The 14,867-nt window shown below is 37.6% G+C and overlaps 1 protein-coding gene across 2 annotated transcripts; it reads left to right on the top strand.

The window, feature by feature from the left end:
- The first annotated feature begins 638 nt into the window (after positions 1–638).
- On the top strand, positions 639–6,507 carry LOC133862805 (patatin-like protein 6). Of its 2 annotated transcripts, XR_009899313.1 has the most exons (5): positions 639–1,046; positions 1,168–2,568; positions 4,447–4,754; positions 5,682–5,968; positions 6,222–6,507. XR_009899313.1 is itself a non-coding variant. In XM_062298678.1 (4 exons), the coding sequence occupies exons 2-3, from the start codon at positions 1,435–1,437 to the stop codon at positions 4,714–4,716; spliced, it is 1,404 nt and encodes a 467-aa protein (XP_062154662.1). In that variant the 5' UTR covers positions 639–1,046; positions 1,168–1,434; the 3' UTR covers positions 4,717–4,754; positions 5,682–6,507. The 2 variants fall into 2 exon arrangements, 1 of the variants encoding a protein (XP_062154662.1); XM_062298678.1 differs by having other exon boundaries at positions 5,682–6,507.
- Positions 6,508–14,867: the final 8,360 nt, after the last annotated feature.

Consider the following 14,867-nt stretch of genomic DNA (forward strand, 5'->3'; position numbering starts at 1 on the left):
CCATTTGGATAATCTAATTTTCGTGGCTTAAAATAAAATAAAATAAAAATAGAAGTTCTTATCCATTGTAGACGTTTACAGAATTACAGTTAGGATTCACCGCGATTCGAAACTCTGAAAAAGTCCTAACCGGCAACACCCACTGTACCAGGTCGTGACCTACCATTGACCCACTGTACCCGTCAGCACGTAGGGCAAAGTGGACCCCACCTATTCCCAAGCCAATCAAGGGCAAATTCGTCGCAGAAAAAAAAACCATAGTGGGTCTCCATTCCTTTGCCGACTCGGGATGGATCTGGGCCCCACGCGTAACGACAAAGGCGCGCGGGAGACGAAATTTTGTTTCTCAATTTTGACCGTTGATCACGGACGCGCAGAAACAGAAACCCAATCGCAGCCGTTGGATCCAGCAACAGAACAGGGGATGACTGGGCACAACCGTCGGTGACCAATTCGTTCACGGTTCAAATCGTAACCCAGGGTTAAGAGAGAACCGTACCCGCCACCCCGTTGTGTAGTTAAGGTGGTCAGATAATATAGGAGAAGAAAATAAATAAATAAATAAATAAAAAGAAAGAGAGAGACTCAGAGAGAGAGAGAAATGTTGTATAATTATATGGTGCCTTAAAGAGGTTTATATAATAAAACAGACATGCTCTGCAACTGTTGCGCTCTTGCCTCCTCCTCCCTACTCTTTGGCTTCTTTCGTTTTTGTTTTTGGTGCCGCTTGGTTGGTTGGTTAGTTGGTCCGTTGATCTTTTTCATGCATTTGTTCAGAGCTCTCTTAGCTTTGGCGTGCTCTGCTGAAAGAAACATATCAGAGAAAAGAGAAAGAGAGTGGGTGGGAGGGCTTCGTGCGAAACCGCTGCTGAGGGCTGCTTCGTTCTCTGCTTTTGTTCCGGAGAACGAAATGATTGGGTAAAAGCGAGTGTTTGGTGGGAGGAAAAGCGTCGTTTGGAGGCTCTTGTAGTTGTTTGGGTGCGCTCTATTGAAGGCGATGATGAGTTGGACAAATTGTGTTGAGCAATTCTTGTCAATATAAAGTGGTGTGTTATGGAGTGTTCTTATTAGGGGGGAGGGGGGATTGTCATACATTTAAAGCTGGGATTTGAGACATAAATTCCTGAAACTGATTGTTTTTTTTTTTTTGACACAAAAAATTGGCAGGAATTTCGCGGGCGTGAATTTCAAGGTCAAAATTCTTGTTGCCGAATTGAGCTGCGATAAAACCTCTTTGCTGTTACTGCTCAGCCATGTTTGAGAAAGCTTGAACTCTTGTAGCTTTTTATACGATTGGTTCGAGAAGTTTTCTTAAAGCAGTCCAGGTGGGCATGCAAGGAATCTTAATATCTAACACAGTAGCCGAAGATTGATTAGGTTCATTTAAGAGCAAAATCCAAAGCACTTCTTCTATATCAGAAAAACTTTGAGAGAATGGGTTCGAATCCTTCGGAAATGCAGGAACCGAGCATCGACACCGACAAGCTCAGCTACGAAATTTTCTCCATCCTGGAGAGCAAGTTCCTGTTTGGCTACGACGATCAGAAGCTCTGGATCCCCAAGCCCATCGCTCCCGCGCCCACTGAAGTTCAGCTTCAAGCTCAGTCCCAACTGGCCGCCGCAGATAATAGCGTCTCGGCGATCAAGAACCAGAGAGGCAAAGTCTGCATTCTCAGCATCGACGGCGCCGGCATGCGAGGCATTCTCTCCGGCAAAGCTCTGGCATATTTGGAGCACGCGCTCAAATTGAAATCCGGCAACCCGGACGCCAGAATCGCCGATTACTTCGACGTCTCGGCCGGCTCCGGCATCGGAGGCATTTTCAGCGCGATGCTCTTTGCCACGAAGGACCAGAGCCGTCCGATTTTCAAGGCCGAGGACACGTGGAGGTTTCTCGCTGAACAGGGGAAGAGGTTTTACCGCTCCTCCTCTGGTTCTAGCTCTAACGGCGGTGGTGGCTTCTTCCGACGGCTGATCAGAGGCGGCTCGGGTAGCCCGACGGGCGCGTCCACGGCCGGTCTAGAGAAAGCGATGAAAGAGGCTTTCACTGAGAACAACCGTACCTTGACGCTCAAGGATACGTTGAAACCAGTTTTGATCCCTTGCTACGACCTGTCCAGTACGGCGCCATTTCTGTTCTCCCGAGCCGATGCTCTCGAGACCGATAGCTTCGACTTCCGCCTCTGGGAGGTCTGCCGCGCCACGTCAGCGGAGCCGAGCCTGTTCGAACCGGTCCAAATGCGGTCCGTTGACGGCCAAAGCCGGTGCATCGCGGTCGACGGCGGTCTAGCAATGAGCAACCCGACCGCCGCGGCGATCACACACGTGCTGCACAACAAGCAAGAGTTCCCATTCGTGCGAGGAGTGGAGGACCTGTTGGTGCTCTCTATAGGGACGGGTCAGTTGCTGGAGGTGAACTACGAGTGCGATCAGATCAAGAATTGGAGGGCCAAGGAATGGGCTAGACCCATGGCTCGGATCTCCGGGGACGGCTCGGCCGAGTTGGTGGACCAGTCTGTGGCCATGGCATTTGGCCAGTGTAGAAGCAGTAACTACGTGCGCATTCAGGTACGCCCGCTACACTCTTAACGTGCGCATACCGCATATAATAAACAATTACATTACATAAATGTTACGACCTTATTCATCCAAAAATAATAATAATAATAATAATTAAATGTTACGACCTTATGTACAAGTTCTTGAATTTCGTTTTGGATTTTTTTGCCGTTTTTGGCGCAATAGACAATGTTGGCCAGGCTGGTAGGAGTCAAGAACTTTGTCTTTGCGTGATACGCACAGAGACATATAGCTATACATGCATTTATAGGTACATATTTATGGGGGTGGCTAACGTGCGCCGGAGTTTGGGTTCGTGCAATTAATGTTGGTTTGTTTTGTAACGTGTTGCTGGTGGCCTGGGACAATGGGGTCGCTCCAACCCATGCGGTTCACTGGTTCAGAGTCCGGTGACCAATGGGAGCAATGGGGGACCGTGTCTCCGTGTTCGCTATAGGTCTGTTTTGAGGGGGGTGCCGTTTTGGGTTGCACGTGATGGTTGGGATGGCACCGTTTTGTTTGCCCACAAATTGGACTTTTGTTGGCTCTAGTGCCTAGCTGCTTTTTTGGGTTCCGGTTAGAGTCTAGACACCCATGTTTTCAAAATTTCAATCGGCGCAGGCTAGCCAAGTCCCTCCTTTGAATTTACAGTCTTCTGCTCCAAGTGTCAGTTACTTTAAAGCGTTTTAGAGCTAAAGTTGCTGGATTGTACGAGAAATTCGGTTTGTTTGCCTTTTGATCACGCCTTCTTTGCGATAAATTCTTTAAAAATTCTTAGTTGTATAACAAACGTCTCTGTGTTCTAAAAAAGCAGAACCGAAGAATTGTTATTAAAGCTAACGAGTTTCCAGCTTTATTCCTAAATATCAAACTAAATTTTTTTCCACCTATTACAAATCCAAATGCAGGGCAGGTTTAGAACCATGAATTTAATTCTATTTTCATTGTTGGAAAATTTTGTTAATCTATTACTTTCACAGTTTCACTATCAAAAGTAGAGTCTATTTTTTGTCCCAAACTTAACCTACTGAAAAATAATAGTGTCTGGATATTTTGCCTTGTGTTTTACCTGCAAGTGGATAGGAATTGCAGGAGAGCAAGTGGGGTATTTGCGGGTGGTCATAATTACCATTCAGATTATCATGCTCATAGCCTTCCCCAAAAGGAACCAGCAAAACAAATTTCCACACTTGGCTTTAGTCATTATTATAAGCGCCAGCTATGATATCCTGTTTGTGAGGTCAATGTACGAGGATTTAGTTTCTTATTTTGTCATCTTTATACTATGTTAATGCTAAACACCTAGACTCTACAGAAAGAAGATGAGGTTTTCCTTTAATTTGGATATACTCCTCTGGATTAGCCAAATAATTTGGCCCTTGTCATCGAAGGCATTCAATAAATCCAGTAGACTTATTATGCCTGTTCTTGAATAAAAATGAAGCAATTTTAAGATAGCCATCCTCTGGCCCGTGTAATATAATTGTACAGTGTCACTTCAAGGGAAAGTTGGAGCTCAATTAGGGCTCTCACCAAATGGGGTAGTCAATGGCCATCACTTTATTCCGTACATTAACTATGCACCCTCTCAGGCCAAGCAGTGGAGTATGGATTTGGTGGTGTGTCATTATTAAGCATTTTTCAATTTGTTAGTATTCGGGTTGTTGATTTTATGATGTTGCTTCTCTTTCTTTGGGGTGGGGACTCAATCTTGATGGTTCTTGAACCTAATTGATTAACTAGGTCTACATATAAGTTGTGGTCTTGATCCAACTGAATCATCTGTCGAGAATTTTGGGTATAATATAGCTAGTAGTTGGATGGTATATATATATATGTGTGTGTGTGTATTTAGTTGAAGCACATCTTTCCACATTGGTATGACAGGCAAATGGGTCAAGCTTGGGGCGGTGTGGACCCAATGTGGATACAGACGCAAGTCCCAGCAATGTAAAGATGCTCATTGGACTAGCAGATGAGATGCTAAAACAGAAGAATGTTGAATCGGTGCTCTTTGGAGGCAAGAGGATTGGAGAGCCACGCAATTTCGAGAAGCTTGACTGGTTTGCTGGAGAACTAGTGTTGGAGCATCAGAGAAGGAGTTGCAGAATAGCTCCCACTGTAGCTTTCAAGCAAGCTACACCAAAACACACCTAGACTACTGCCAACAACGTCACAACCAATCTAAAGAAATTGTAAGCATTCTCTTTCTGCTAAGTTTTGATAAGTTTCAATTGTTCATATCAAAATTTCGAAGAAAGCATCTTAGTGGACCATAATAGAATTGAAATGATCAGCCAGGAAGGATTCTGTCTTGAAATAATATATATAATAGAAAGGTCACTTAACTACCTTATAGGATTCATGTGCCCAATTTACCCTTTCAACTTTTTAGAGGTCTCCATCTTCCAAAAGTAAATTCACCTGACGGCAAATGTACACATTTGACATTATCATATTGTACGAATTTAGAACTTCATAATTTTCTTAGCAATAATGTTCAAGGTGTAGGTTTTGTAATAAATTATATATCACGAGCAGATTTTGATATTGTCAGTTTCTGTATTTGGATGCGCTGGTCATATCATTTTCTTCTTGACCCCGCTGTTGTCAGCCTACCGACACTATTCTTAAAATAGATTATTGATATTTTAGTCAATTAGAAATGAAATTCCTTAAAAAGCTGTGAGGGTGTTTTGGTAACTTGGTGGGTAACCAAATCATTGTGGTTGTTTAAAGGTATCTCCGTGGTCCGGAAAAGAGTTTTTCCTTGTGATTATGTTTTGTTTGACTGTTGGGGACACCATTTATTTTCTTTGCTCGTCAAAGTTTAGCCTACAAAATCACATGTGCCTGTTCGAATAAGGGAATTTACTTATGTTGTTGAGTAATTCTTTTTTGTTTAGCTCACAATCACATATGTCTGTTCGAAGCATCAAACTTTGAAGATAAAAAAGAAAGAGAGAGTGTGTAACCATGAGCTCAAACTGAAGAAAGACAAAACACATTGTCGCCTTTTTTTTGTCTGTTGTGATTTTCATGTCTTCCTCTTACCTTACTCAATTCATCTTGATTTTTCCATCCTTTGATTTTTCAATAATTGTTCTGTTTCTTAAATGTAGGTGCAAAAGATATTTGAAAAAAAAAAAAAAAAAAAAAAAAAAAAAAACGAAGCAATGAAGAAGAAAAGTAATATAATAGCCAGCTTTTACTTTTTGGAAGTGAACAAGAGGAGGACAGGGAATTCAATGAAAAGGACAAGTAGTGTTAAAAGGGTGAAAGATCTTAATGGGATACTTTGCCTGCTAGAGGACAGACATTGTGGTGTCCACTCCACCTTTCTACAATGGCAAGCAACCAAGAACAAAAGCAAGTTAGTTCAAGCTTTTGAAGGTCAAACAAGTATCAGGTGTGAACCTTTAATGTTTTGGTTGGGAAAATTGTTTCCATATTTCTTCCCAAGCCTACTTTTTTTTTTTTACATAGAGTTTTGCTTATTGTTCTCCTTAATTTCTCTGTTTTTTTCATCCTAGCCTCAAGAAACTTGAGTGTGGGTGGTGGGCTACCTTTGTGATGAAAACCCAGAAACATGGCCAAAGTTATTTGTCTGACTTTGGTCTTTATTTTTTGTCCCTTTTTTTTTTTCTTTTTCTTCAATATAGATGATTGTAGTGGTGGAGAAGAGATTGGAGATTGGGTATCTTTTTTAGCAGCCGACCATTTCTCCTGAGATTGGAATTGGTGGAGGGCGACTAGTTGATGGACCCTTTCTAAACATTTACATATCTTTCTTTCTTTCTTTTTGTATTTTCAACCTTTTATTATAGGTTTTGTGGGTCTACTTGAATTTTCTATCTCTTGAAATGCTCATTATTACAGGATTGTTATAAGCAACTTGTAAATTTCTGTATGTTAAGAAGTGATGGCGGTAGTTGATGTTTGGCTCAATTCTTTTATCTTTATCGTGCTTTCTGCGTTAGCTTTTGGTTGTCCCTTTTTGACTATTTGCAAAGATTAATGGCACTGGACAAATGGATTGACGTTTGAGAGGTTGGGGTGTTGACACACCACCTCATGGATTATGCGCGTGCTTGCCTGCCTTGCTTTTGGAGGGGCTCGCTTGCTTGCTTGCTTTCTTATTATACACCTTCATGCAGTAGTGTCTTGCCAGGTTGCTGCAAATAAAGCATGCATTCGCTACTTTCAAATTTTAAAACAAGAAAATCAAACCCCCTTTTTCTTTTTCTTTTTTAAGGTTTATTAATCTTTCTTGCACATCTAATAATGTGGAAAAGGTTTAAACAATGATATTACGATTTGATTTGGGTTCAGTTTTAGTTGGAATTGAAACACATGTCTTGTATGTCTGGTTATAAGACACGTCTCAATCTCAACGGATTCAGTTTAAAAAGAAAAAGGCCAGGATTAAGTATTAGATTGAAAAGAGGGGAAAAGAAAAAGATAGTTTTCTGAGTGGAGTTTACTTGTGTTAAAATAATTCTCTAAAAGGCGTGAATGGATAGATTGAAGCAATTTAAAAGCATCCCACTTGCTAGAGTAGTACCAGAACCAATCGTATTATATTGGACTATTGGTAGTGTCCATGGTCCATACTATATTTTATAATCTTCTATCAGATTTATTTCTATGAAAAATCTTTAATGGGTATGTTGTAGATGTATCAAGCACTCAAGCAGAGTTTAGGGATATATGCACTTATGGCCAAACTTCATTAATCTCTCATTCTTTTGTGATGGTATCAATCCAAAGAACTTTTCACATAAAAATTACTCTACCTAAATGCATTAATCTCTTGTATTTTCGTTTTTCTCATCCGCTCTACTTTTCCCAACTCAATTTATTTTACACCATACTTACTATTAACCACTCCCCGCTCCCTTTAACACAAATATGAATGGTTCCAAAATGGCACTTTAGCATAAGAGTTACAAATATATTAGGATCTTCTTAAATTATCTGTACGAATTCTCAAATTCGGACAGGTAATTGTGAGAGACTACTTATGAAATCTATCTGGCCGGATAAGTAGTTGGGTAGCCTAATTTATATTTAGTGTGGGTCTCATAAACAATCACTTGGCCGAATTCTTTCAAATTTAGGCAAATAATTTGAGATGATCTTAATCTATTACAAACATGTATATTGTTTTAAGTATTCCAACGAATGAAGTACTTTTAGCATATGAAAAGTTGTGACAAGTAAAAATGGGTCTGGTCAGTAAAAAAAGTTTAAAAAACACTGGAAGAAGCTTAAAATTTAGAGGGGCGTTTGACAAGCATCTCATCTCCTCTCAATTTTTTTTTTCACTTTTCTCAAAAAAGTCAAATCCAAAACATTCTAACATTTTTTTTTTTTTTTTTCACTTTTTATATTACATCAATAATTTTTTATTACTATTCAAATAAATTAAAAAAAAAAAAAACCATTACAAAACAAAACTTTTTCATTTTTCTATAAAACAATTCTAAACTTTTTTATACTTTATATTACATCAATCACTTCTTACAACTACTCAAACAAAAATTTCACAACACAATGGCCCTGTTTGCTAACTCCCTGCACCCCTTTCCCTCCTCCCCCACCCCCGACATTTTACTGTGCATGCAGGACATTGATGCAGGAGGAAATCGGACGCAACTGTAGAATTAATTAGTCTATGATGTGGCGATGTGATTGGTTTGATTTAAGCAAGAAAAGGGAAGGGTCAACTACTCAAGAAGGAAAGAAGAGACCTTTGGCAAATTGTGATTTAGAAGATATTCTCTACCGAGTTGTCAACATCCATAAAGAGAAATACCAAGAAGGAAAGAAGAGACTATCGACAAATCTCTTGATCATCTTTTAAAGAATTCTCATATTTATATTTACGTTGTCGTAAAGTAATATTATAGTTATTATTTCTTTTTCCTAAAATATGGTCATTCTTTGGCACCAAGTATTTTTCATTAATTTGGAGATATTCTTTGATACAAAGTATTTCCATAATATGCTTATTTGTATTTATTTCAAGTCTTAGGAGATTTATTAGGCTTTTCGGGATTTTGCTATTTTTGGCAAAATTCTTCTAAAGACCTAATTTTCAGCTATTAAAGCCTAGCTTGTGGGCGTTTTTCAGCAGCTTATTATTATTGATTAGTTATCAAAATTCAGAGTTTTCTCTCTGTTTTGGGGTGAATTTTTTAGTTTTTTCCTTGCAAATTACTTGTTGATTAGCCTACAGAATAATCGCTATTCTGTTCCGGCGTCAATTGGTATCAGAGCTTCAGCACTTTCCTGAGACGAGTTCTTCATCAATTTCGATGGCTGGTGGTCGTAGTCGTGGTGGTCGTCGTGAGCAGGTTCCGAATGAGGAAGCTCCGCACCATGATCGTTCTTCATCAGTTTCGATGGTTAGTGGTCGTAGTCGTGGTGATCGTCGTGAGCAGGTTCCGAATGAGGAAGCTCCGCACCATGATTGTAATGTTCAGGATATGATGATTGAGGATTTGCAGAGGCAAGTTGCAGAGTTAGCCCAGCGCCTAGCGGCGCAAGAAGTCGGCAATCGTGAGATGAACTCCGATTCCGATTCCACCTTCGACATCTCGTATCACAATCCTGCTCCATACCGGGAACAACGTGGTCAGGATGAAGAAATTGTTGATGAAGAGTTCCAAGAAGACGAGTTCGTTGATGAGGAGTTCATACATGGAGATGTTCATGATGATGTTGAACATGAAGATGTAGAAAATCCTTCACAAGGATTTGTGGATTGGAATTCTTTCCCAATTTATGATGTCTATCATGAAGAAGAAGATTTATTGAAAGAGGTAAGTTTTGTGGGTAATACAATAAAATTTATTGAAGAAAATAATGACTACCATGTCTTTGATGAAAGTCCACATAACGAGGGATTTTCAGTTGAGTAATGAGGAAATTAGTTATGTTGATTTTCTTGGGATTGAAAATTTTCTATCAAGTTCTTCTAGTAATAATTTGAATGTTAGTTTTGGTGTGATGGATGACAATTTTAATTTTTGTGGTAAAAAAAGAATTGATAATTCATTGAAGACTTTTATGGAGCGTAAATTGGAGAAAATAAATAAAAGACGTGAGAAGATTGAATTATTTCAATTTAGTGTGAGGCTAGTTGTTGTGATGAGTTGCAATTTATTTATCTTCTGGTTTCAAGTTATTTTGGTATTGAGAAATACGAGATGGAATGAATTAATCGGCCTTCCAAAAGATCGAGGTAAAAAAGATTCGAATTCGAGGACGAATTCTTTCCAACCCAGTGAGACTGATGCAGGAAGAAATCGGACGCAACTATAGAATTAATTAGTCTATGATGTGGCGATGTGACTGGTTTGATTTAAGCAAGAAAAGGGAATGGTCAACTACTCAAGAAGGAAAGAAGAGACCTTTGGCAAATTGTGATTTAGAAGATATTCTCTACCGAATTGTCAACATCCATCAAGAGAAATACCAAGAAGGAAAGAAGAGACTATCGACAAATCTCTTGATCATCTTTTAAAGAATTCTCATATTTATATTTACGTTGTCGTAAAGTAATATTATAGTTATTATTTTTTTCCCTAAAATATGGTCATTCTTTGGCACCAAGTATTTTTCATTAATTTGGAGATATTCTTTGGTACAAAGTATTTCCATAATATGCTTATTTGTATTTATTTCAAGTCTTAGGAGATTTATTAGGCTTTTTGGGATTTTGCTATTTTTGGCAAAATTCTTCTAAAGACCTAATTTTCAGCTATTAAAGCCTAGCTTGTGGGCGTTTTTCAGCAGCTTATTATTATTGATTAGTTATCAAAATTCAGAGTTTTCTCTTTGTTTTGGGGTGAATTTTCTAGTTTCTTCCTTGCAAATTACCTGTTGATTAGCCTACAGAATAATCGCTATTCTGTTCCGGCGTCAGACATGCACAGTCTTTTGACAGAAAAAGGAAAGATTGCCCATCAACCTTAAGTGAAGATCAAACCTGTGAAGCTTCTTCAAGAAGCTTCACTCATGCATTGTATCCAAAATGCCCCTACAAGCTATCACCCATTGTGTGGAAAGGCTAATTAGGTGAAGGGGTATTTTGGGCAAAATGCATGAGTGAAGCTTCTTGAAGAAGCTTCACCGGTTGACTTGCCCATTATGGCTGATGGGCAAGTCAGTTTTTTTTGCTAAAGAGCTGTGCATGCCCTGTATGCACAGTAAATGTGTCGGGGGTGGGGGAGGGGGAAAGGGGTGCGAGGAGTTAGCAAACAGAGCCAAATGCTTGCCAAACACCCCCCAGCTTTTCCTACGAACAAAAGTTCTCACAACCTAGGAAAAACTCTAGTCATATATGCGTTATCACCCCAAAATAATTAATTTATTTGAAACTTTCATAAAATCACTTAATATAGCACACATAAATATCTTTATAAACCACACACTGTATGTGAGTTATTCATATTCGGATCTTCTCAATTTGAGACCAGATGGTACAAACTTCTCTCTTAAATCCCTAACGTCTTCGTAAGTACCACGTCAATCATGTGATGCTAATAGTACCACACGACATTATTACGCGACTCTAATACCATTTATAACGACCTAATCGTTTCGTCGTATTATCACACAAGCTCTATTTTTGAACGTAATACCAAACATGTTTTAGTCGTGCGTTGATGCATAGATCAGAATAAAATCTTATTTGAACAGAAAAAGAAAAAGAAAAAGAAATTGGTTTGGAATCTTGGCCCGCCACATGATTTTACCAACCAGTTCCACATCGAGAACCGGTGTTGCGAAGAGTCTTTTTGGTAATCAGATAGCAGAAACATGGGCAAATGAGTTGTTGAATAATTCAAGCCACGAAAATTGACAGGAATTGTCCAATCCGGCATGATTATCGAGACGCACAGTAAAATTAAAGGCACAAAGCTGGATTACACAAAAATTACTCCGTTGAAACAGGCTTTCTTTTTTTCCCCTCAAATTGAATTGAATCATGACCCTACCAGAGTTTCACATGCCCGACGCCTCAACCAACTATTTTTCTCATTATCTGTAGGGAATACCCTTTTCTTTTCTTTTCTTTTTGGTAGCATTTTCACCAATCATAGGTTTTGTCAAAGCCTACGCCCTATTTGTTTACTCTTTCCGTCCTATCTAACCAAAAGCTTTTCTTTATCTTAATCCTTTTTCCACAACCTTTTCAAGACAGATTAAAGTGTCACACAGATGTCTGTTTCTGCCCTCAACACCCTTTCCTTGCCTACATCAATCAATGGCTGGGGCCTCAAGAGCCGGAGAGGAGCTACTTCTTTTACATAAAAGAGTAAAATTATCTAAAATAATAATATTTTGCCAGTATTTTTAAAAGAATCGGCTCCTCTCCGATTTATTTGAACTACAGAGGACCTGATTCCGGGCCTTAGGGCTTTGGGGCTTTTACCCTTTAGTAAAAGAAGATAGCATAGCTTTAAAAAAATAAAAAATAAAAAATAAATCAGAATAAGCCTAGAGTAATTTTAGAGTGGATAAAGTTTTCTTCTAAATTTTAGATTGGAATATTTAATTAAAATATGAGGCAATTTATGGAGTTAAGGTCTGGTTATGATATTATGTTAAATCACCACTTATTGCAAAAGCTTAAGCTGGTAGAAAATAGTAAATTTAAATCATTTTGTCAATACTTCAATTACATGTTTTAAAGACAAATGTCAGTTTAATAGACTAAATTAAAGAAATTCTTAAAAAAAATAAAAATAAAATAAAATAATCTATCTTTATAGGCCGGCCATTTTCAAGAGAGAGAGAGAGAGAGACGCATACTGATCCGGTTTTTTTGAGGTTGAGACACGGATTGACGACGTGTTTTTATTAAGAACTGTTAGTTTAGATGGACGGCTTAGATTAAAGAAATTATGGATGGGAAATTTTTTTAAAATTGCCGGGATTCTTCATCCTTCTTAAAGATGTTAAAAGAGATAATGAACAAATTAAATACCATTATTTGTTTGTTTCGGTAGTTACATCGAAAAATACTGATAAACCATATAAAAATAGTGGGAAAAATGGATGACAAAACAAAGAAGACAACTAATTTGAAGGGTTGCTTTTTAAATTTGTATTGGTTCAATAAATTAAAGCAATATGCCAATATGAACCATATGTTGAAGGTGATAATTCCTGGTGTTAAGTCCTTATTAAAGACAACGAAGGGTATGTTCCTTTTTGTCTTCTTTTATATCTTTTTTTATGCACTAGATTGTTTGGTCACCTATCCTAGCTAGATGATGCCTCTCTCTCTCTCTCTCTCTCTTTCTTTCTTTCTTTTCTTTCTAAAATAATTGTAATACATAATGCTTTCTGTCTTTGTAATTTAGCTCCCCTCCATTTCCCTCTTGAATTATGTAAACTTGCTTTAAGTCTACAATGGATGAACTTTATGCACAAGGAATCTGCTTTCGTTTGGCTTCTTATCATTCCAAAAGGCTTATCCTTTTAAGGCATTAGACTATTGCACTCTTTCATCACACACGTCCTTATCTTTTTGGATTAGGATGTCTCGAGGGTCTAATCAACATTACTTAACCAAACTTTACTTTATATTTGGGGCCATGAACAACGTGATGGTGATGACTCTTGCTATTATTATTATTATTATTTTAATTTTTTTTTTCTTTTTCGTGTGTGGGTATAATTTGTTGGAACATTATAAATCCCTTGAGGATATTCGGAGCTGATCAGCTGATGTTATACATAATCATCTGGTGGTTACATGTTTAATGGGATGTTAATCACTTGAAAATGACAACAGAAAACGAAAATCATGTGAGCTTTCTCTATTAGAGTACTCTTACGTGCCGTGGTTATCTTCTTTTGCTACAACGGAAGTTTGGAGGCCGGTGTCACATTAGTAATTAAAGACGTGTTAGACTCTCGGCTCGTGTTTCTTGTAAAAAAAAAAAAAATGATAATTTCATAAAAATATATTGAATTATTTGCCGTTTTTTTTTTAAAAAAAGGTATTGAACTTTGAAACATCTCAATAAGGGGTAATCTATTAGAATTTGTTGATAAATCCTTCCAAAATACCTCTCTCTTTTTTTTGAGGAAAAAAAATTGCTAGGATTTAGGAATTGGTCTGAATTTAACGGAATTTTCAAAAATATTCATGCCTGAATCTTTAAAAAAAATTATACTTTTTTTAAAAAATAAAAATAAACACATAGGTATTTTAAAAATTTTGGCAAGATTTAAGAGTAAATCCTAACGAATTAACTTTTATTGAGACATTTGGAAACTTGGATATCTTAATTTGAACCATTTTTCTCAAAACGACCGGTAATTCGATACTTTTTTATTAAAAAAAAAAAAAAAAAAAAAAAAAAAAAAAAAAAACCTTTTGCTTTGAAGACAATGTAAACCTTTTTGCTTTAGGGTTTTTCATTGGGCATGATGGAACAACATATTTTACACAAATAGAATCTCAGAAATAAGACGTAATTACAAAGTGTAACCCACGAGGGGCAATCTGATCATGAGCGTTCATGTTGTATTCTAATTATTAACCTACTGATTAAGACATTGAAGTCAAGTCAAATTTTTGTATAAAATAGCATTACTTTGACCAAGTTTAGTTTAAAATATCTCTTAGGAATTAGGATGGTACAACCACTTGCAAAAACAAATCTCAAACTTTGCTGTTACACGTCCTTATGTTTTTTGGAAACATGTTAAAAACCTAAAGCAACAAATCAGAAATGATACGATTGAACGGTACGTACGTATGCAATCAAGAAGGCTGGTGGTTCAGTGACTTCAAAGAAATTCTTAAGTGGTTGGATATTTACTAGAGTGAGAGTTCGACTCGATCCTGAAATAAGAATCTACAATCATATTAGTATTAGCCGCCTTGAATCAGACTCATGTTTTGATGGTACTGGTCAATCGGACTTACGAGAGAGCTTGCGATTTTCGTCTAATTAGAATAGCTAAAGTTGGTCTCTCCCACCTTATAGAAACTATAGGACTAAAAACAAAAAATTGTTGTCTTCTCCCTTGAGTTTTATCAGCACTGAATTATTGTCAACAATCTCGTGAAGATAGACATCACGTATGTATCAAGTTATCTCCAAGTCGTGATATGTATTGTTTATATAGTTTATGTTTGACAAGGATTCTTGTCGATACAACAATTGCGTATCAATATTTGTTTTATTTGTTCTATTAAGTTTTGATTCTATGAAAATCAAGATTAGGGTCGGTTTGCTAAAATTCTAAAAAGCGATTTAGGTTTTAGGTTTCGAAAA

This window comes from Alnus glutinosa, chromosome 3, assembly GCF_958979055.1.
Source record: "Alnus glutinosa chromosome 3, dhAlnGlut1.1, whole genome shotgun sequence".
In the NCBI taxonomy this organism is placed as follows: domain Eukaryota; kingdom Viridiplantae; phylum Streptophyta; class Magnoliopsida; order Fagales; family Betulaceae; genus Alnus; species Alnus glutinosa.

What these genes read in the sequence shown, in the direction of transcription:
- LOC133862805 (XM_062298678.1), top strand. Translation starts at nt 1,435, where the DNA reads ATGGGTTCGAATCCTTCGGAAATGCAGGAACCGAGCATCGACACCGAC. An exon ending in GTAACTACGTGCGCATTCAG is followed by an intron (nt 2,569 to 4,446) that starts GTACGCCCGCTA and finishes TTGGTATGACAG; the next exon opens with GCAAATGGGTCAAGCTTGGG.